The sequence below is a fragment of the Phyllobates terribilis genome, unplaced genomic scaffold, assembly GCF_046119375.1.
Source record: "Phyllobates terribilis strain yellow unplaced genomic scaffold, ASM4611937v1 Scaffold_2__4_contigs__length_985480577, whole genome shotgun sequence".
Lineage (NCBI taxonomy): Eukaryota > Metazoa > Chordata > Amphibia > Anura > Dendrobatidae > Phyllobates > Phyllobates terribilis.
Genome location: NW_027362762.1, coordinates 83,857,777 through 83,877,767, shown reverse-complemented (window position 1 = coordinate 83,877,767; position 19,991 = coordinate 83,857,777). Strand labels below are relative to the sequence as shown.

At 48.5% G+C, this 19,991-nt stretch overlaps 1 protein-coding gene across 2 annotated transcripts in view; it reads left to right on the top strand.

Annotated features, from left to right (window-relative positions):
• AMOTL1 (angiomotin like 1) overlaps nucleotides 1-19,991 on the top strand; it is a 186,945-nt gene that overhangs the window by 48,833 nt on the left and 118,121 nt on the right. The window contains exon 3 of one of the 2 annotated variants that reach the window (XM_073662172.1): nucleotides 1,340-1,390. The exons of the other annotated variant lie outside the window; for it this stretch is intronic. Coding sequence (XP_073518273.1) covers nucleotides 1,340-1,390 — 51 coding nt within the window. The remainder of the gene's footprint in view (nucleotides 1-1,339; nucleotides 1,391-19,991) is intronic. 2 annotated transcript variants of the gene reach the window in all.

Below are 19,991 nucleotides of genomic sequence, written 5' to 3'. Positions count from 1 at the left end.
CCTAGGTGCTGTGGGCCCACCAGTTGCTGGCATAGACCCTACCCCAAATCCTCCTGTGTGAATGAAGCATTAGTGAGTATGTGAGATTACTGCTTTAACGTTTCATTTACGCGGGAGACTTTTGGGTGATGGATCCAAGGATCGGTGATGATCTAATTCATCCGGGCCCCTGCAATCATACATTTATCATCAATCCTGTGGATGGTATAGTTATGGAACAAACCCTTCCAGGTGGAAATACACAAGAAAATATAATGTCTCACTTCTCAGATACAGTCCTGCTTTTAGGACATGGATACCAAGGAGATGAGGTCTCCTCTAAATGTGGGTAAAATTGGCCAAATCTGGATGTGGCTCAGCTATATACAAATTGTCTAAATTTTAAGCAGATTTTCCAAAAGTAAATCCCCACTAAATGGTGCTAATTTTGTGGCCGATTCCACTGTGGAAATGCTGCAAATATTTGCAACATAAATCAATATAAATTGATTTAAAATCCACAGCAGCAGTCAGTTTACACTGCAATTTTGCCCTATAGTGTGTGGATAAGATTTTGCCTATCTGGTGCTACATTATACATATGCCAAAGGTTGGATTCGCCCACCAGAAGACCCTTCAGTGGCCCAGGCTTTGGTACAGTAGCCATCCCCAAAGGATCAGCAGAAGACAATCCCACTGGGAGGTGACTTTGGAGCAAGCACTTAGTCTCCAGGGTCTACTTGCCATCATTTTCTTTGGTGGGGCAAGGGGACCCACATCTGACACAACCCATGTCCCACAAAACCATCCCAAACACTTATTATGAAGTTGTCCAAATCTGCCAATTTCAGTGACCCTCTGACAATCCTATGTGTATGTTGTCCTCCTGACACTTCTCCGACATAAAAGGATCTGGCATGTTAAATCTAAATACCGGATCCTTTTATTCTTAGGAGAGAAAAGTCACAACCAAAGGAGTCTAATAGAAGCTTGCTTTGCTCTTTCAATTCAGAACACATGCATGGGGGATCGAGAGGAATATCTATCAGTCAAACGAGTGTTCAACCAACAGGCCTATGAACAGCTTAAAGGGGTTGTCCCCTTTCAGAAAAGTTCTTCCAAAAAGTTGCATTAGTAGAAAAAAAAACAACTAACTATGCTTTACTCACCCCCCTTGGGTCCAGTGCTGAGTGTCCACCACTGCTCTTTGCATCTGTTATTGTCTGCAACACTGACATCAAGCTAACAGAATAGGGCAAAACTCAATGGTGCCACTTTTTCCTTCCATCTTCTCGCCATACCACTACTTATTCAAGCTCTGTACTTTATAATTTACTTTCCTTTTTCATCGTATTTTTAGGAAGTAGCAATTCCAACACATTGACCCCTGAGTTCTGGTCTGATCAGCCAGGTAAGGCGATTTTATATTTTTCTTGAATTACCCATCGCTTTGGACTAGTATCATATTCTTCAATCATACAGAGTACCTGCCAATATACCATGTTTGGTTCCCTATAGTATCAACATGGCTACAAAGAATTAATGGGGTCTAGTACATGACAAATATGTCTATGGAAGAAAGTCATGACTCCATTCATTTCAGTTAGAAAATCTGATTGAAACAGTGAAAAGGGGTAATAGGATCCTCATTCTTCCGAAAGGTGAGGTTCACGAAATTGGGACCAGATTTACAAGGCCTTTATGTCATATCCCAGAGATTGCAATAACCCTTCAGAACTTACATTGACTGTATAAGGGTAAAGAGGTATATCACTAGGGTAAAGGGTATATCACTAGGATTGTTGGGAGCCCAAATGCTGGTTCCTACGATGAAGTGGCCACTTCGTCTTTGACTTTTGATCTGCTCTACACCGTCAGTAAAAAAAACATGAATTTTTTATGAATCGTTGACCCTGATCCTAAACATTAACTATGATGGTAAAACCCCTCTATTGCTTTTTCAGATGTGTAAGAGCATTCTGCCCCGTAACCTACAAGATGGGTCCATCAGCACTGGTGGACCGCAGGTGTCCTACGAATATATGTCCATTTTGATACCAACTTGACTTGTTAATAACCCGTTAGCACTAGTGGATGAGAAGAGGACAATTCCTTTAAATTTCCATTTAGATGGAGGTGTAGGGGTACTGTTACTCCTTGGGGAGACTCCGAACTACCATAGAAAGACTTATAGATCAGGGTAAGGCAATTAGCTCACTTCCAGGTAGTAGAAAGCCGGCTCCCTAGTGTCACCTATTGGAGGTAGCTACCCTACAAGTCAATGTCTCAACCTTTAACGAGCGTTGCCACATGACTTAGAGCCCCTCTATACATTAGACAAAAGTCGTTCAAACCCAAAGATGTTGGCGGGATCAGTGGACCACCTATTGTGAATGGGGGCCTCCTGACTCTTCCCCGACAGATTATGTGGAGGAACATAAGGATAGTTCAACTGACAGCAATCTAAACTGGATTGGCTGTTTTCAGAAAACCCCTGTCCCCAAAATGTAGTTTTTTTTTATTTTTTTTTTTAAAAAGGGCTTTAGTCACCCTCCCCTGGCCAACATTGAGTCTCCTCTGCTGCTCCCGGTGTCTACTATTGTCTGAAGCCAATCATTCATCTATGCAACTTTGATCAGCTTGTGTCGTCAACTTAGGCAAAGCCGCTGACCTCAGTTTGGCTGCAGCGCTATCAACATGACGTCAACGTTGCAGACGATAGGAAGAAAGAAGACCCCTTTAAGGATATTTAACCAAACTAGAGTCAGTTCCAAAAAGAATAGATGGAGCATTTCCAGACAGTATCTTCAAGGAGAAAAAGTACTCCTTAGACCTCAGTAAAAAAAAAGCTTCTCACCAGTATCCTGCTCTGTAATGATGAGAAGTAAAAACCCTGGAACAGCTGTCTGTAGAATAGTTTCTTTGACCTTTTGGAGAAGACTCATGCTGCAAAACTCATTAGTGTGGGTAACACTACAGATCCAGCTTTCTTCCACCTGGAGAGGAGCTAATTTGCATACAATTAGACAGGACGAACTTTCAGTATGTTTTGCTTTTTATTTTTGTGCTGTCACACTGCGCTGATCATACTCCACGCTTGTTAGTGAAGCTCCTGGCAGCGCCAAGTCTGTCTCTTAAGTCGTTTCTAACCTTGAAAAAGAAAATATAATTTGCAGAAAGCCCTTCATCCCGGCGGCCTCCATCATCCTGAGTACAAACCATGAAAGTTATTATCCATTTTGTAGCAGACCTGCCACCCCTTTGAACAATCGTTCTTTCCCTTATTAATAATTTGCAGCTATTTTTGTTACAGATTGTGTCTGGAGCTTTGTATTCTCCACCTGCAGCACAATGCCTAATGCGGTTGTCTGTGTTCCTTCTTGGTCGTTCATACATAAAGTATGATACGTGACGCCATAAATGACTCAGGAACACTGAGAGATCGATTTAAAGGAACCCTACAGGGAAAACTGATACACTCTGTCATGCCAAGTGCAGGTTCTGCAGAGGCGGACCATGACAAAGTGGATCATCCTTAAGGCCACAATACATATTAGAGGTTTCCGCTCACCGTAGCAGAGTGGTAACCATGATAAACAGCGGGTTACTAAGTGCGCGCCTAGTAACCCGCTGTTTATCATGGTTACCAGCCTGATCGCTGGTCCCACTGGTCACACACAGCGATGTGTGCTGACCAGCGGGAGGGCAACGACCAAAAAATGGTCCAGGACATTCTGCAGCGATCAGCGACCTCACAGCAGGGGCCTGATCGCTGCAAAGTGTCACACATAGCGACTTCACTGGTGAGGTCGCTGTTGCATCACCAAAACCGTGACTCAGCAGCGATCTCGCTAGCGATCTCGCTATGTGAGACGGGGGTTTAGGGATCTGGCCTGTTCAAGTTCATCGGCCAATCCTTTTGTTCTTCCTGGAGATAAGCCGCTGCTAGAGGAGTCTGGCTCTCCTAAAGAGAACACAGGAACATTCATCTGAGCCGAGCATTCCAGTGTATCAACAATCATTCAGCCGACAGTTAAGTAATGTGAATGGAAGTCTTTAGCCTTTGAAGAAAACCCTTCATCCCGGCGGTCTACATCATCCTGATCAGCAATGAGATTGAAACCACTTGCCTAATATTGTGTACGTTCCCCTCAAAACAACTCTGAAGGCGTCCTGTGATATCTGCCACTGTGCGACGCTGAAAGCCCTACCCTGGGAGATGGGGGACTCGGAGCCGGGTCCTGTGTTGTAGATGGGGTGCAGCCGTGGCCCGGACCCGCTCCGTGCCCAGGGCCGTCACACTAAAAAGGATGGTATGAGCTTATCCGGTTTGAGTGGCTGATCTCAACTACGCCACCTGTGGCACCTGGTGAAGGCCACCAGCGCTGCTGCAGACCGCTGAGGCAGGATGTTATGGCGGCCGTCGTTGAGCCAGGATGGAGGGGGTTGTAGTCTAGGAGGTCTGGTGCTGTTTAGTGCAGTGTAATGCAGAATAAAGAGTCCGGAGGCCATAGGGGTTAACTTCCAGGGTTTTTACTCACGGTGGAGATTGCAGTTGAAAGGCTTCTCCTTGCTCCTTGCGGAGTTCTGCTGTCACCAGAGACGAGGGGGCCCGACAACCTCCGAGTAAGTCCAGTGTTCAATCAGGACCCCGCACCAGAGTGTTCCTAGACTTCAGACTGGGTCCTTTCCTGCCTGTGTGTGTGTAGATAGGCCGGGTCTCCCTCTGAACTTCACTCAGAAAAAGGGTACAGGTGGCAGCTCAGCTCCTTCCGTTACCCTGTGGGATCCTCAGGGCCTACGGGACTTCCCTGACTAGGACGTGGAGTAGCAAGGTCAGGTATCGGGGGGCCGGTACCCCTCTTGCAGACGGAATCCCTCTGAATAGATCAGGTTGGCGAGGACAGGTGGCGTATACCGCTCCGTCTGCATCCTCCCTGGGATCCATTTGCGGTGGAGCTACACTCCTAAGCTCCGGGCCTTCTTGGTCATGGTCCTTGACCGGGCTGAGACATTCATTATCTGCAAACTGCCCCTCGACCCAAGGCCAGGGTACGAGGGCCGTGCCTCCATCCTCTGCAGGTCCACACAGGATCCACGCTCAGGGAGGAAGGTCACTATCAAAGAACCCAGAACCAAAATGGCTGTGAATTAAATATGAAATTTAAAGTGTCACTAAAATGTGAATCCTCCACCCTCACCCACTAGTTGGTTCCCCTATCTGTCACGCTGTCTCTGTATACTGGAGGTAGGGGGCCTAAGCTGACCCTAAGCTGGGGCCCTGACTAATCCCTCAACCTGGAGGTACTGTTAAAGGTACAGAGGTCCAGGCCGCCAGCGTAACCCCTACCTCCTGAGGATCCCTGCACCTAAGTAATCTAGTCCTGAGAAGGACCCCGATCACAACAAAAGAGGACAAGTAATAATATGCCCACACACAGTACTTAGACGAACGAGACAGTACAAGGGAAAAACCAAAACCACCTTGCATACAAAAACTACACAACTACAACAGAGGGAACACGAACGGGAAAGGAGATAAATGATAAAGCGAGGAAGGGAAAATACACTCCAAATACACTTATCTCAGAAACTCCAAATACCACGATCCGCTCTGTAAGTCTGTATGAAATGCTTTCACCGACACTTCCCAAACAGACCAGCAGGCATTTGAAGGAGACTCACTACAGCAGCATTGATTGCAGCTGGGCGAGGCTGGACCTCGTCTAGCACAGAGAGAGAGAATTAACTCCCTCACTGCCGAAAACACAAAGCACCAAAAAGTCAGCTGCGAGAAGTCAGGCTGTGTAATCGTGACGATCTTCGTGGCGACACACCCGTGACACTATCTCTTGGTTCCCCAGTCTCCCAACTTCCAGTAGGGGCAGCACCTAGTGCCTTCTAGCCCCCTCTGGTGGGAGAAGTGTGGTGTTGGTTGTGGAGGTAGGGTCCTGACCATCGCACTGTTCTTACCTCAAAGGAGGAACACTACACCCCATTAAAGAGGTGCAGCATCCCTGTGGCGGTCGAACCCTCAGGGGCGTCACATTCCCCCCTGGTGAAACACAGCATGTCCGCGGGCTGCAAAAGAGCAATACCTGGTACAGTTTTTTTTTATATATGAACAATAAACAAACTTCCCTTTATGGGAGGCACTTCTTCTTAAACGTTTCAAACAGCATATAATACAAAAGTACAAAGGTATAAAAATATAAAAGTACAAGAATCATCCAGAGACATTTATGCATAGGCATACGGGTTAAAGTTCAGGGACTTAAAGGGCAGTTCAGAAGCACGAGGGCCCTGTCCCAAACCCCCAACGTAGGCCCTGGGGTAGCTGCAGGGCATGAAGATCCCGAGTTGGACCTCCAGGAGAGCCACTCCAGACAGGTTTTTCTTCTGAGGTCTGAGGTAGAAATAGCCGCGGTTTTACATAAAACCAATAAGGAGCACCTAAAGAGATGCAAACTATTTACAGGGTAGGAGTCTGTCTGCTGCAAGTCCGCAGGGACCAATGTCTCTAGAAACCGGGGATGTAAACTAAAACATAAACACGAACATTACAACTTTAAATAAGTTACAGCAGCCGGGACTGCTTAATTCTCGGATCCCCTCCTGGGAAAAGGCTCATTCCTCCCGACGGAGGCTGACCGGTCCTGTAAGGCCGAGCGCGAGGGGGTGTCGCTCCCGGACACCTTGTGGACATCCAGGGCGTACCACCCCGCACCCCGTGGTGGCGGGTGTACGTGACTATGTCACCCGGGACGAGGTTCCGGCCAGGGTGTCCCTTTTTCAGCCACGGCTCGACGTCCCGCCGGCTGACGAAGACGTCGTGCTCGTGCTGGGAACTCCGAAGGAATCCCCACCCCGCCTCATGGTGGAAGTGTAGCGCCCTGAGGGTTCGGCCGGTACAGGGGTATTGCACCTCAGCCAGAGGTGTGATATTCCACTCCCGGGTAAGGATGGAGTATGGATCAGGGCTCAGGTAGCTGCATGCATCACACACACCCCATTTCCGGGGGACAGCTCTACAGTCCTCCCATTTATATAGTTATGCAGGCACATCTGACCATGTCCCTGGCTGAAGTGGGGAGGGGGGAGGAAAACCCAGTGATGTAGGAGCAGTAGGGGACGGTTTCTGGAGCATAGGAAGGAGCTCATTGGGTGCTGGTCACCTGAGCTCACACTCAGAGGAGGAGGTATAAAAGGTGGGCACTATCTTAGTTCAGTGTTCAGTACAGTGGAGAGGAGAGGTGACAGGGAGCAGAGGCTCTGTAGGAGCTCTGCTCAGAGGCAGGCCTAGAGATAAGGCCGGGGCCAGAGAGGAAGAAGGAAGGAGAAGCGGGCCTGGAGAAGAGGCCGAGGGAAGGAGGAGAAGAAGGAACAGGAAAGGAGGAGAAGTGATAGAGAAGCAGAAGGGCTCAGAAACAAGAAGGCAGAAGGGACCCTAAGAACCCATGAGATATCGGGTGAAGGGTCAGGCAGAATAAGGGTACCGGATCCCAAATTGGTTGAGGTAAATTATCCCTCAGCCAAGAACCGGAGGTCGTGATCATTTACTGGTGCGACCCCCCGCTAAACCTGCTAGGAAGGCACCATATAGGATAGCGGGAAACGGGGCCCACGTTTGCCTGCATAGATCCGCGGCAGCTGGACAGAAGTTTGGTCACTGGTGGGGCACGAGCCAGAGAGAGGACAGAAGGAAGTCCTGTGCCATACTCCTGAATTGCCAGGGGGTTGACCGAGCCCCTCACCTGGTGGACGCAGCACGGCTTGGGCAGTCATTACCTGTACAGAAGTGACTTGGAGTATACGAACTGTGAGTAAAAGACCCTGGACTGCAACACGTTGTTGTTGTGTTTCTTACCGCGCCAGCACTAACGGTACTGGGACGCCCAGCACTACAACCCCCACCATCTACGCTCACTGCCCTGAGGCTACACTCCTCCCGTGGGGAGTTGTACTATTCCCTGCTGCACCCACAACACCAGCCTCAGCGGTCTGCTCTACAGCGGCGGTTCACTCTGACCGCAATCCACGGGTGGCGTAGTCGGACATTGCAAAACATATAGAAGACTGCCACTGGTCTGACCACCCTGAGCCACGGGATCGGGTTGCCACTACTACTCCCAGCATTGCCCTGAAGCCCGGTTCCGAGTGCCCCACGGCCCAGGGGGCGAGTCAGAAGCGGACAACTTGCCCTTTCACATGGGGGCTTGGACGGGTCGCCTCCTCTTGGCGGACCCAGGACTTTGTAGCCTTGGCGCGCACCTTGAGGCGCTCGCAGCGGATCTCCCTCTGGCGTTGCTCCCGGCTGAGTTGAAGGATCTGCTGACGGCACAGCTCGCTCCTCCTGCGCGCTTCAGCCCGGGTCTCCCGGGGGAAGGCCATCAGGCCCCCCCCCCGGTTGTCCCAGGCCCACTCCTCAGCCGCCGGCCAGGTGACTGTCGGTGCGGGTAGCGGTGTCAGCAGAGGTTGCTGCGGGTCCTCTGCAAGTGCGGACCAGTCCGGGTTGGGATCGGTGGACACCTCGGCAGCCTCAGGTACTTCCGAGTCAGGTGTTGGGCGACAGTGCAGGTCTCCGCCAATAGCAGAAGCTTGCAATTCCGGGGCAACCTGGTGGAGAAATTCAATATCTCCCACTGTAAGTCTTGTGCCGCTTCACTCCCTGCCGGGGGAAGGACCTGGGCCGGGTTCGGAAGGTTCCATTTGTTGCGCTCCAGCAGCGTCCATGTCCGCTCCTGAAGGTCGCCAAACTCCAACTGCTATGGCCGCCCCTTGTTGTTTCTCTTTTTCCTCCTCTTTCGGGGCGGCTCCAGGGCGATATGCTGACAGGCCCGCCTTCGTTCAGACCATCCATTTTGATGGGCATTACCCCGCGGACAGTTTCTGATGGAAGGGGTGGTCCGCACTTTTGGTGCCATGTGGGAGCCTGGCCCGCGATAGGAGGTGTTAAGAGACCGTCTTTCTGATACACTATGGCGTCTGTTCTTCTTGGGCGAGCGCCATTTTAAGTGGAAACGACAGTCTAAGGTGTAAGGCACACAGTACCTGGTAGCAATGGGTAATTCCTTCCTTTGCTGCGGGCACGCGATCCTGCCGACTACGCCAGTTTGTGCGACGCTGAAAGCCCTACCCTGGGAGATGGGGGACTCGGAGCCGGGTCCTGTCTTGTAGATGGGGTGCAGCCGCGGCCCGGAACCCGCTCCGTGCCCAGGGCCGTCACACTAAAAAGGGATGGTATGGGCTTATCCGGTTTGAGTGGCTGATCTCGACTACGCCACCTGTGGCACCAGGTGAAGGCCACCAGCGCTGCTGCAGACCGCTGAGGCAGGATGTTATGGCAGCCGTCGTTGTTACTACTCCCCACAGGCGTAGCAGGGCCTCAGGGCAGTGAGAGCCAGGATGGAGGGGGTTGTAGTCTAGGAGGTCTGGTGCTGCGTAGTGCGGTGTAATGCAGAATAAAGAGTCCGGAGGCCATAGGGGTTAACTTCCAGGGTTTTTACTCACGGTGGAGATTGCAGTTGAAAGGCTTTTCCCTGCTCCTCCTAGCGGAGTTCTGCGGTCACCAGAGATGAGGGGGCCCGACAACTTCCGAGTAAGTCCAGTGTTCAATCAGGACCCTGCACCAGAGTGTTCCTAGACTTTGGACCGGGTCCTTTCCTGTCTGTGTGTGTGTAGATAGGCCGGGTCTCCCTCAGAACTTCACTCAGAAAAAGGGTACGGGTGGCAGCTCCGCTCCTTCCGTTACCCGGTGGGATCCTCAGGGCCTACCGGACTTCCCTGACTAGGACGTAGAGTGGCAAGGTCAGGTGTCGGGGGCCGGTTCCTCTCTTGCAGCCGGAATCCCTCTGAATAGATCAGGTTGGCGAGGACAGGTGGCATATACCGCTCCGTCTGCATCCCCCCTGGGATCCATTTGCAGTGGAGCTACACTCCTAAGCTCTGGGCCTTCTTGGTCATGGTCCTTGACCGGGCTGAGATATTCATTATCTGCAACCTGCCCCTCGACCCAAGGCCAGGGTACGAGGGCTGTGCCTCCATCCTCTGCAGGTCCACACAGGATCCACGCTCAGGGAGGAAGGTCACGATCAAAGAACCCAGAACCAAAATGGCTGTGAATTAAATATGAAATTTAAAGTGTCACTAAAATGTGAATCCTCCACCCTCACCCACTAGTTGGTTCCCCTATCTCTTGGTTCCCCAGTCTCCCAACTTCCAGTAGGGGCAGCACCTAGTGCCTTCTAGCCCCCTCTGGTGGGAAAAGTGTGGTGTTGGATGTGGAGGTAGGGTCCTGACCATCGCACTGTTCTTACCTCAAAGGAGGAACACTACACCCCATTAAAGAGGTGCAGCATCCCTGTGGCGGTCGAACCCTCAGGGGCGCCACAGCACCAAGACATTAGCAACAGATCTTGTCATTTGTGATGTGCGGCCTCCATGGATCGGATTAACCTTTCCAGCACATCCCACTGACGATAGATCAGATTGAGCTCTGAGGAATTTAAAGGGGTGTTCTCGAGTTCTTACATTGTTTTAATTAGTTAGACAACATGAAAATAATCAAGTTTGCAAGAAAAAGCAAGTTAATATCTGCTGACATTCTCCTGCAATGAAAGCTTTTCTCTTTCATAGTGTACAGCTCGTTTCCATGGAGCTCATCCTCTAGAGCCTGGCTGAGTGTGCCAGGAGAGGGGTTAACTCCCAACACCCCAGCCATCTCTGTCCAGTCCATTGATTATTATATATCAGTTATCTGCTCATCTCTCTCCCCATCCCTCTCACTTTCTTGCAACATCACCAGGCCTACAGCTTTCAGAACAGGGTCCTAATTCTCTCTGTTCTCCCTATCTGGGGCCATGAACTTTTTCAAGTGCCCCAGTGACAGATAGAGATAGAACAGGGCCCCTGTACAAGAACAGTATAGAGGCCTTTGCAGTCCAATAGCTCATCATAATGCAAAATTCCACCTGCTTTGGAGGTGGAAATGGGCCCCCTTCTCTCTTATTTCCCTGTGCGATTGCACAAGTTGCACTTATGGTATGTCCGCTCCTAAAATGCCCTGTTGTTATCTCTATGTGAAAACATAGTGATAGCAATGTAGACTCACAACAAACCACTTATTGCTGAATGTCTTTTAGCAGAACTTGTGCAGAGCTTTATAGTTCTACTAATACTACAGTTCTAGTCACCAGAGCTGTCACTCAAGAAGGAGGAGAGTCCGCCCTGCTAGAAACCAGGAAGTGAGGAGACTGCAGAGCTCTGAGCTGCTCAAGAGACAACTTGAGAATACTCCTTTAAAGATAATTTATTACATTCAACTCTTTGTCATGTTCTTCACACCAATTATTATCCTGCTCAAAGAGGCACTACCATTAGGGAATACCACTGCCAGGGATGGGGGTACTTTTCCTGTACAATTTTAGGTAGGTGGCATGTGTCACATGAACATGATGCCAGAGTCTAAGGTTTCCCAGCAGAATATTGTCCCATCATTCTGCCTTTGCCAGCTTGTCTTCTTCTTATAGGCCATCCTGGTGCCATCTCTTCCCCAAGTGATGCATTCAATTCATCATAACAGTAACAGGCCACCTTCTTCTATTGCTCCTTAGTTCAGTTTTAAAGCCCAGTTTTAAAGGGAAGACAGAGGACTACAGGGGTACAGGCAATTTTAATGGACTGGATGTCACCTTTCAAACCAATTAAGATATGGAAAAACCAAGCAGTTGGTGCAAATCGATTCACAGGACCATCAGCCACGTTCATAATCTGTAGCTGCTGGATGAGAGCAATGAGAACCGCCTCTTACGTGACAGCATCCATGACTCCTCTTTTGATTATCCGTCCTGGTGTGTGCATTATGGCGCAACAATGACATGGCATTAGGCCGGCTAATCAAAATGCCGTCATGGTCAGAGGTTCCCATTCAGTGGTCACAGATTACTGACGTGGCCAATGTATCAGGTCCAGCCAATAAATTTACACCAACTCTGCTGAACACATACTACCATAAATCCTTACCATACTGCCCCCTATGGGTAAGATTATGGACCTAAACTGCAATTTAACTACAAAGTAGAATAATGGACCATGAAACGTCCCCGTCTCTGACACTAAGAGGTGGCTCCTTATGTCCAGTTCACGTGAGTTAGAGCATAACGGGGCAGTGAGAAGATCAATCCCGGATTACCAGGGGTCTTTAAGTATTTTGCATCTAATGCTTATTTGCTCTCCATCTGCCAAGCTGCACTTTAAGACGATATAATCCAGCAAGTGACATAAAACGCGGTTGGATCCGCCACGCTCTCCCTGGTAATACGCGGACAGCTGTTTTTCTCTCTTGTAAACTAATCTTTAGCTGGAAAAGCACCAGAGAACCAATAATTGTACAGTATACAGTCATCGCTCTATGGAGAACAGACCGCTCACATTATTACAAGCCAACCAACTTTCTGGAAGCCAGATATGAAAAACAGATGTGTTAAGACGACGCCGAGGCTTTTTTTTTTACTTTACTCACTGGCGGAGGTATTCACACTTGTCTCTATGGAAAATTGTGAACTGGACGCAACCTTCATAGCTATAAAACCATGGACTTCTCTAGTGACGGGAAATCTCATCTGATTCATAGATGAACTACTAGTATTGGGCCGAGTCCCACAATACATAGAAAATGAGAAATGCTTAGAATTCAACACGTTGCCGGATCCTCACCCCTGCTGGAAGGAAGGTTGTGTGTCGGATGCTTTCGGTCAGTTATATTGGAGTTTTTGGAGAAGAACTGTAGTTTTTTAGGACACCATAAAAACTGAAACAACTAGAGATGTGCGAATCGATTCTCAGGATCCTGATCCAGCGGCCATGTCAATATTTTGTGGCTGTTGAACTGGAGGCCTGTGAACCACTTTCTATCTGCTCTTCTTTTTTGCATCGTATGTGCATCGCGCCGCAACGATGGCGTCATCCCAGGCTAATCAAAAGAGGAGCCGCGGATGCGGGCAGGAAGGGTTCTCAGCGTCCCCCATCAAGAAGCCATGGAACACTGACCACGCAAGTTTCTGGAAAGAACAGATTATTTTTTCTAATCTGTCTGTCTCAAGCAGAATTGTGAATACAGCTCTGGGTGCAAATAGAGATTTTTATATATTCAGACAGCAAACCTCAATGTGAAGCCAGAACTAATGATAAGATAACCATAGCTCTGGACTGACAGTGATCTGGGCCCCAGGCATTAAAGATCTTAGGACCCGAAATAACCATTAAATTATTCACTTGGGTTCATGAAATGTATAATAGGAGCAATTATCACTTGCGCTGAATATAGGGTATTCTGCCTTACCAAAGGACCGTGGCTCCTTCTGGCTATGGGCCCCCAGGTTTTGCCCCAATGCCCAAATGGCCAGTCCAAATTCGTGATTATGTATACAAACCAAGACCCTCTCCATCCTCTGAGATAAATAGCAACTCATAAGATGCTGGCTCAGCCCGAGGAACAGTCCTAGGTTGATCAGACATCTGTCTCCATTTTCTCGCCTGTGCAGAACTTGCTGAGAGCGACACATAGTCCCGGCATAATGAGGACATTTACAGGCTCAGCATAATCACAATGTGACCTCGTATGAAGATGAGAACATTTCAGGCAGCTTCTCTAACAATAAAAAGTGTTTTCTGTGTGCGTACGGTGCTGCTGAATGTACTGAGCAAAACATATAGCGATTCGTCATTCGCGTGGGTCTTTTTAAGATACGTATTTTTTTTTTGTCTTTTGTTATTCGTTGGTGTTTTTTATCAAAATTCTTCAACATCGCACACACAGTTCATGAATTTTGCACAAAAATGCTCATAATTTTTTTAATTGAGGCTTTCTTCAGACCTTACTTTCTCGAGCAAAAAAAATCACAGGTTCCGCTAAAATGTTGCAAAAAGTTGCACCAAAAAATTGCAGACGTACATGAAATCACTCCAGATGGGAGGAGATGGAGTACATTTGGGTAAAAAAAATGTAGCGACTTCTTAGAAAGTAATAATTGATCAATCAGCGCAAAATGTTTGAAAACCCAAAACCCTTCCCATAATGATGAACATAGAAAAACAGGCGAACGCATGGAAATTAGACTGTAAAAAAAGCGCAAATTAATAGAAGAATAAGGTTCAAATGAAAAACAGCTGGAAAATCCCCAAAAACTAGACAAAAAGCGCAAGTGCAAAAATGAATTGGGTCCACAGTGTATATTATGAGCCTTGCAGCCAAAGGCTTGTGACCCTGATTACAGCTATGATGGCGGGCCCTAATAATTGGTATAGGGAAACCTTAGCAGATGACTGCGCTGTTATTGGAAGTAAATTTCAATATAAAGATCAACACCGATATTTCCGCCATATGGTGACATATACTGCTAGATACCAGTCCTGCAGAATATATAAGAGATTACAGCACAGTTATAGATAGTGACACACAGCTGATGTTCTTTCTGATGACGTCGTTCACTTTTCTAGTCTTTTCCATCTGGCCCAGACCGACATAACAACTTCTCCAGCCACAATTCATCTGCAGAGTTTACAACAAAGACACATTTGACTTCTCACATCTCCAGCACTGTCCCCATCTATTCCCAACCTGCACAAAATCCTCATCCTGCTGATGTAAGGGTGGTGGACTGTGCTGTCGCGCTCCTGCCCCTGAAGACACCAATCACGACATATGTATTATGTCATGCGTCTTTGTATATATTGTGTCATGTGAATTGTATTGCATTGTGGTGTTTGCCTGTGTAATATATACAGTGTGATGCGTATTGTTAGTATAATATGCGTAGTGTAGCAGTGCTATAGGGAATGTAGAGTGTAAGATAAGTAATGTAGTGCATAGTGTGTAGTGTTAGGAAGTTCTGCCCAGCAACAGACTGCAAGGCCAGAAGTAGTTAAGTGTAGGGGCTAGCCCACAAGGGGAAGGTATGTGATAGGGACAGGACTGTGCTTCCTGGATAGAGTGAGATAGAGTTTGGAGAGTGTACAGTGCTGCCAAGGGATTATCCACAGCTAGAAGAGACTGGAATGAGGAATAGCGAGATCCTAAAGAGAGTTACTGACGAGACTGAGAAACCTTCCAGAAGGCGCTATCGGATAAGACAACAAGTGCCGAAAAACATGAGAGCTTGTTAGTGCCGAAGGTAACGGACCTAAATAGGACTGAGAGCAAGGGACTGGTTGGGCTTGTGAGCGGTAGATTCAGGGCGTCCATATTGATAAGACACGGAACCACTGAGAGAGTGGAGAGAAACTCACTGATCAGGACTGTGGCCTAAAGCTGGGTTGTGGCAATATAGAGACGAAACAAATAAGCTGCAGAGCCCTGGAGTAGCCTGCGGAGAACGGATACAGTGGAATGAAAGGGCTTCTTACAGTGAAGGAAACGTGCTTAAGACTGTGTACCCGCTATCCCTTGTATATAACCCTTATCAAGTTCAGTAAAGTCCCCATGTTTGAACGGAAGTCTCCTTTATTAATCTATGGAATCTGTGGTCCTGACCAGCCATGGGCTAAAGGCGGCCTGCACGGGTGTAAGGCCCACACAACACTAGCACCAACACCCAGACAGGATCCACTCTTTCATGTAGCGCGCAACAGGAGAAATCGAGTGCCTCGCCCGCGGCTACCAACCCGTGCCGCTTTACACTGACACCCCAATACTGAGCCGCTACTGCCGTGTGTGTCCCTTTTACTGGACCTCTAGTGTGGCATGGTAACAGTGCTCCTCTTAGTGCCCCACATAATGCCCACCACTGTGCCCCTTATAAAGTATAATGCCTCCTTTGTGCCCTCTAGATGGTAATATTGCCCCCTAGAAAATATAAATGCAATTTTAGTGCAAGTGCCCTAGAAAACAGGGTCCACATTTTGCCTCTAGAAAGTAATAATGCCTTTGACGGTCACAATATGGTCACAATACGCAGAATGCCCCTATATCAATAGTGGTTCTTAAGTGTCCACTTAGCATTTAATGATGTCCCCAGAGTCCCCCCATGTACATCTCCCCTATACACAGTATGATGGGCCCACAGCTCCCCTATACACAGTATGATGAACCCACAGCTCCCCCAAAACACAGTATAATGACCCCCACAATAATCCACACACTGCATGATGGCCCCCACACTTTATAATGGCCCCCATAGTAGCACCCACACTGTATAATGGCTCCACAGTGCAGAATATCCCCCACACTGTACAATGGCCCCCAAAGTAGCCTTCAAACAGTATAATAGCCCTCACATTATCTCCCACACTATATAAAGGTCCCCACAGTGTATGATGGCTCTCACAATAGTCCCCACACTGTATGATGGCCCCCACATTAGCTCCCACACTATAAAATGTTCCCCAATGTAGGCCCTGAACTGTATAATAGCCCCAGCATTAACTCCCACACTGTTTAATGGCCCCCAAGATGGGCCTCAAACTGTATAATGGCTCCCACATTAGTTCCCACACTGTATAATGGCCCCAACATTAGTCCCCACAGTTTATGATGCCCCCCCCACAGTAGCTCACACACTGTATAAATGCCCCCACGGTATATGAGGGCCCTCACAGTAGCTCCAAAACTGTATAATGGTTCACACAGTAGTCCTCACACTGTGTGATGGCCCCCAAGGTAGGCTCCAAACTGTATAAATGCCCCCACATTAGTTCCCACACTGTATAATGTTCTCCACACTTTATGGAGGCCCCATACTGTATAAGGGCCCCTCACCATATTCCCTTCATTGTATGAGGGGCACCCCCACATTAGCCCCCACACTGTGTGATGGTCCCCCATACTTTATGATGCCCCTACAGTCACAAGATCCTGACGAGTCCTCCAGCAAAGTGTGGGTGAACCAACGTGCTGTCATCGCGCCAATGCATGCACAGGATGTCAGATTCCCAATGCGGCGCAATGATCTCACCTCGCCGGGAATCCAACATCTTGTGCACTTGTTGGTACCTCGGCCAGTGCATCACCCTGCAGTTCTGTAGACCGCAGGTTTAGAGAGTGCTGCAGTCTACATGTCTCCCGGCTCTACCGCAGAGCTTAACTATATCGGCATACGCAGCCTACATACCAGCAGCTTACTATATCGGCATACGCAACCATACGTAGCTACACTATTGCTCCCCCCAAAACCACCAGCTTGTTCCTTGGATGCGTGGGCCACTGTGGCTCTGTTAACACTAGTAAAGATATATGTTCCTTATCCTGTAAAAAAATAAATAAAACATACATGTATTTATAGACCACACAGCAGGGCCTGCTCCAGGTTTTTCTGGGCCCCGGGCGAAAGAGTCTCAGTGGGCCCCTTTAACACATACCACAATTCATGATGCACAGATACCGCGGAGAAATATATATATAGTACAATGCAAAGATTTCACTTCTTACATTACATGACCGATATCTATTGTAAATTCTACAATAGCTCAGAATCAGAAACTGGCGAATCGCTCCACACAGTATACTGGCCCCCATAAAATGCTCCATACAGAATACTGGCCCCCATAAAATGCTCCATACAGAATACTGGCCCCCATAAAATGTTCTGTACAGGATATTGGCCCTCTTAAAATGCTCTATACAGAATACTGGCCCCTATATAACACTCCATACGGAATACTGGCCCCCATATTACACTCCATACAGAATACTGGCCCCCATAAAACGCTCCGTACAGGATACTGGTCCTCTTATAACGCTCCATACAGGATACTGGCCCCCATATAATGCTCCATGCAGGCTGTTCCCCCCACATAATGCCCTATGCAGGCTGTTCCCCCCTTATAATGCCCCATGCAGGCTGTCCCCCCCCTTATAATGCCCCATGCAGGATGTCACCCCCCATATACTGCCCCATGCAGGATGTCACTCCCCCCCATATAATGCCCCATGCAGGATGTCACTTCTCCCCCCCATATAATGCCGTATGCAGAATGTCCCTTTCCCCCCTATATAATGCCCCATGCAGGATGTCCCTTCCCCCCCATATAATGCCTCATGCAGGATGTCACCCCTCATATGATGCCCCATGCAGAATGTCACTCCCCCCATATAATGCCCCATGCAGGATATCACTCCGCCCCCATATAATGACCCATGCAGGATGTCACCCCCCCATATAATGCCCCATGCAGGATGTCACTTTCTCCCCCATATAATGCCCCATGCAAGATGTCACCCCCCCATATAATGCCCCATGCAAGATGTCACCCCCCCATATAATGCCCCATGCATGATGTCACTTCTCCCCCCCATATAATGCCCCATGCAAGATGTCACTTCCCCCCCATATAATGCCCCATGCAGGATGTCCCTTTCCCCCCATATAATGCCCCATGCAGGATGTCCCTTCCCCCCCCATATAATGCCCCATGCAGGATGTCCCTTTCCCCCCCACATAATGCCCCATGCAGGATGTCATTTCCCCCGCCCCCCACCCCTATAATGCCCCATGCCTCCATACATTAAAAAAAAATAAATCAAATACTCACCTCACTTCTCCTCACCTGCTGTCGCTGATCAGGACTCCAGCGTCACCGGCGTCTTCCCGCTCTGCGCTGCCTGTGACGGCTCAGGGGAGGTCGCGGTGGAAAGACGTCACCGCACCCTCTGACTTGAGACGTCACAGGGAGCGCAGAGCAGGAAGACAGCGGATCTGCGGAGGCACGGGGAGAGGTAAGTATCCGGCTGCCGGGACCCTGAGCAAGCGGGGGAGAAGGGCGGGCGCTGGCACCGCTCTCCTCCGCCCATAGCCAGGCGGGGTGCCCGACCACGAGTGGGCCCCCCGCCTGCTCAGGGCCCCGTCATTTGCCCGGGTGCTGACGCCGGCCCTGCCACACAGTAATAGTTAGCAAATAATACCGCTATACAAGTAACAATTACCACCATACCGAAACACAGAATTTGGTAAATGTGCGGCTGTGATCTATTAATTAGGAAAATGAGTTTAACGGCTGTCTGTGAAATCTACTACATAGGGAAGAAGAGAAAAAATAAATAAAAGATACATGATACAAAGAAATGAGATGCAGAGACAGACATACGATTGGTGTCATTTGTTGAGCCGCACAGGGCCCGAAGAGGTAAGGGGGCCCACTACGACCTCCAAAGCAGCAAACTGCTTCTCTCACAGACACATTATTGGCTTGCGAAGAACCCATATACTGTTCTTACAGTGGGGCACTTTTCTGTCAGTGTTCGCCTATGATGAGATGGATGGTTGGATGAAGAGGTTCCCTGCAATCCAGAAATACAGAAGGTGCTCCACCACTTCTACAAAAGAGTGTATGAGATAAACCCAAAAGGCACCAACGACCTCAACAGTATATTCTACACAATGCTCATCATCAACTTTTGTTTTGACAGTGATTATAAAGCCATACGGATGACTCTGAGAACAGCCTCAAACAAGAAACACAGAGACCTCAACCACCCAGGTCTGAGGGACGCCTACGACACCATACAAAGTCAATACAAAACCATCCTCAGAAGCAAAGTCACATCTCCACCAAATTCAATCAACTCCAATATGCCCTCCAAGACAACTCCTTCTGGGAATTATGGAACCACATGGGCACAAACTGTAATAAAAGCAACATCCATATCCAAAGCGGCAACATCTGGATAAAGTAATTCAAGGACTTCTGCAAAGACATCCGAAAGGAAATTAAGAACCAAAAAACATAACGACAAAACTATAGGCAATGGAAGAAAAACACAAAGGTTTCCAAAATCCTCTGGATACATGAAGCACACTGCAGGAAATAACAGAAAGGACCTGGATGGAATCCCACCAGAAATACTGAAAAGCTCACCAAAATGACAGGCCCCGATGACTAAACTGTTAAACATTGTGCTGAGTCCCGGCTACTTCTCTCATATCTGGAACCAAAATCTCATCACACCCATCTACAAGGCCAAGGACAGGTACAACCCCACTAACTACAGAGGCATATGGGTGAGCACCAACCTAGGAAAA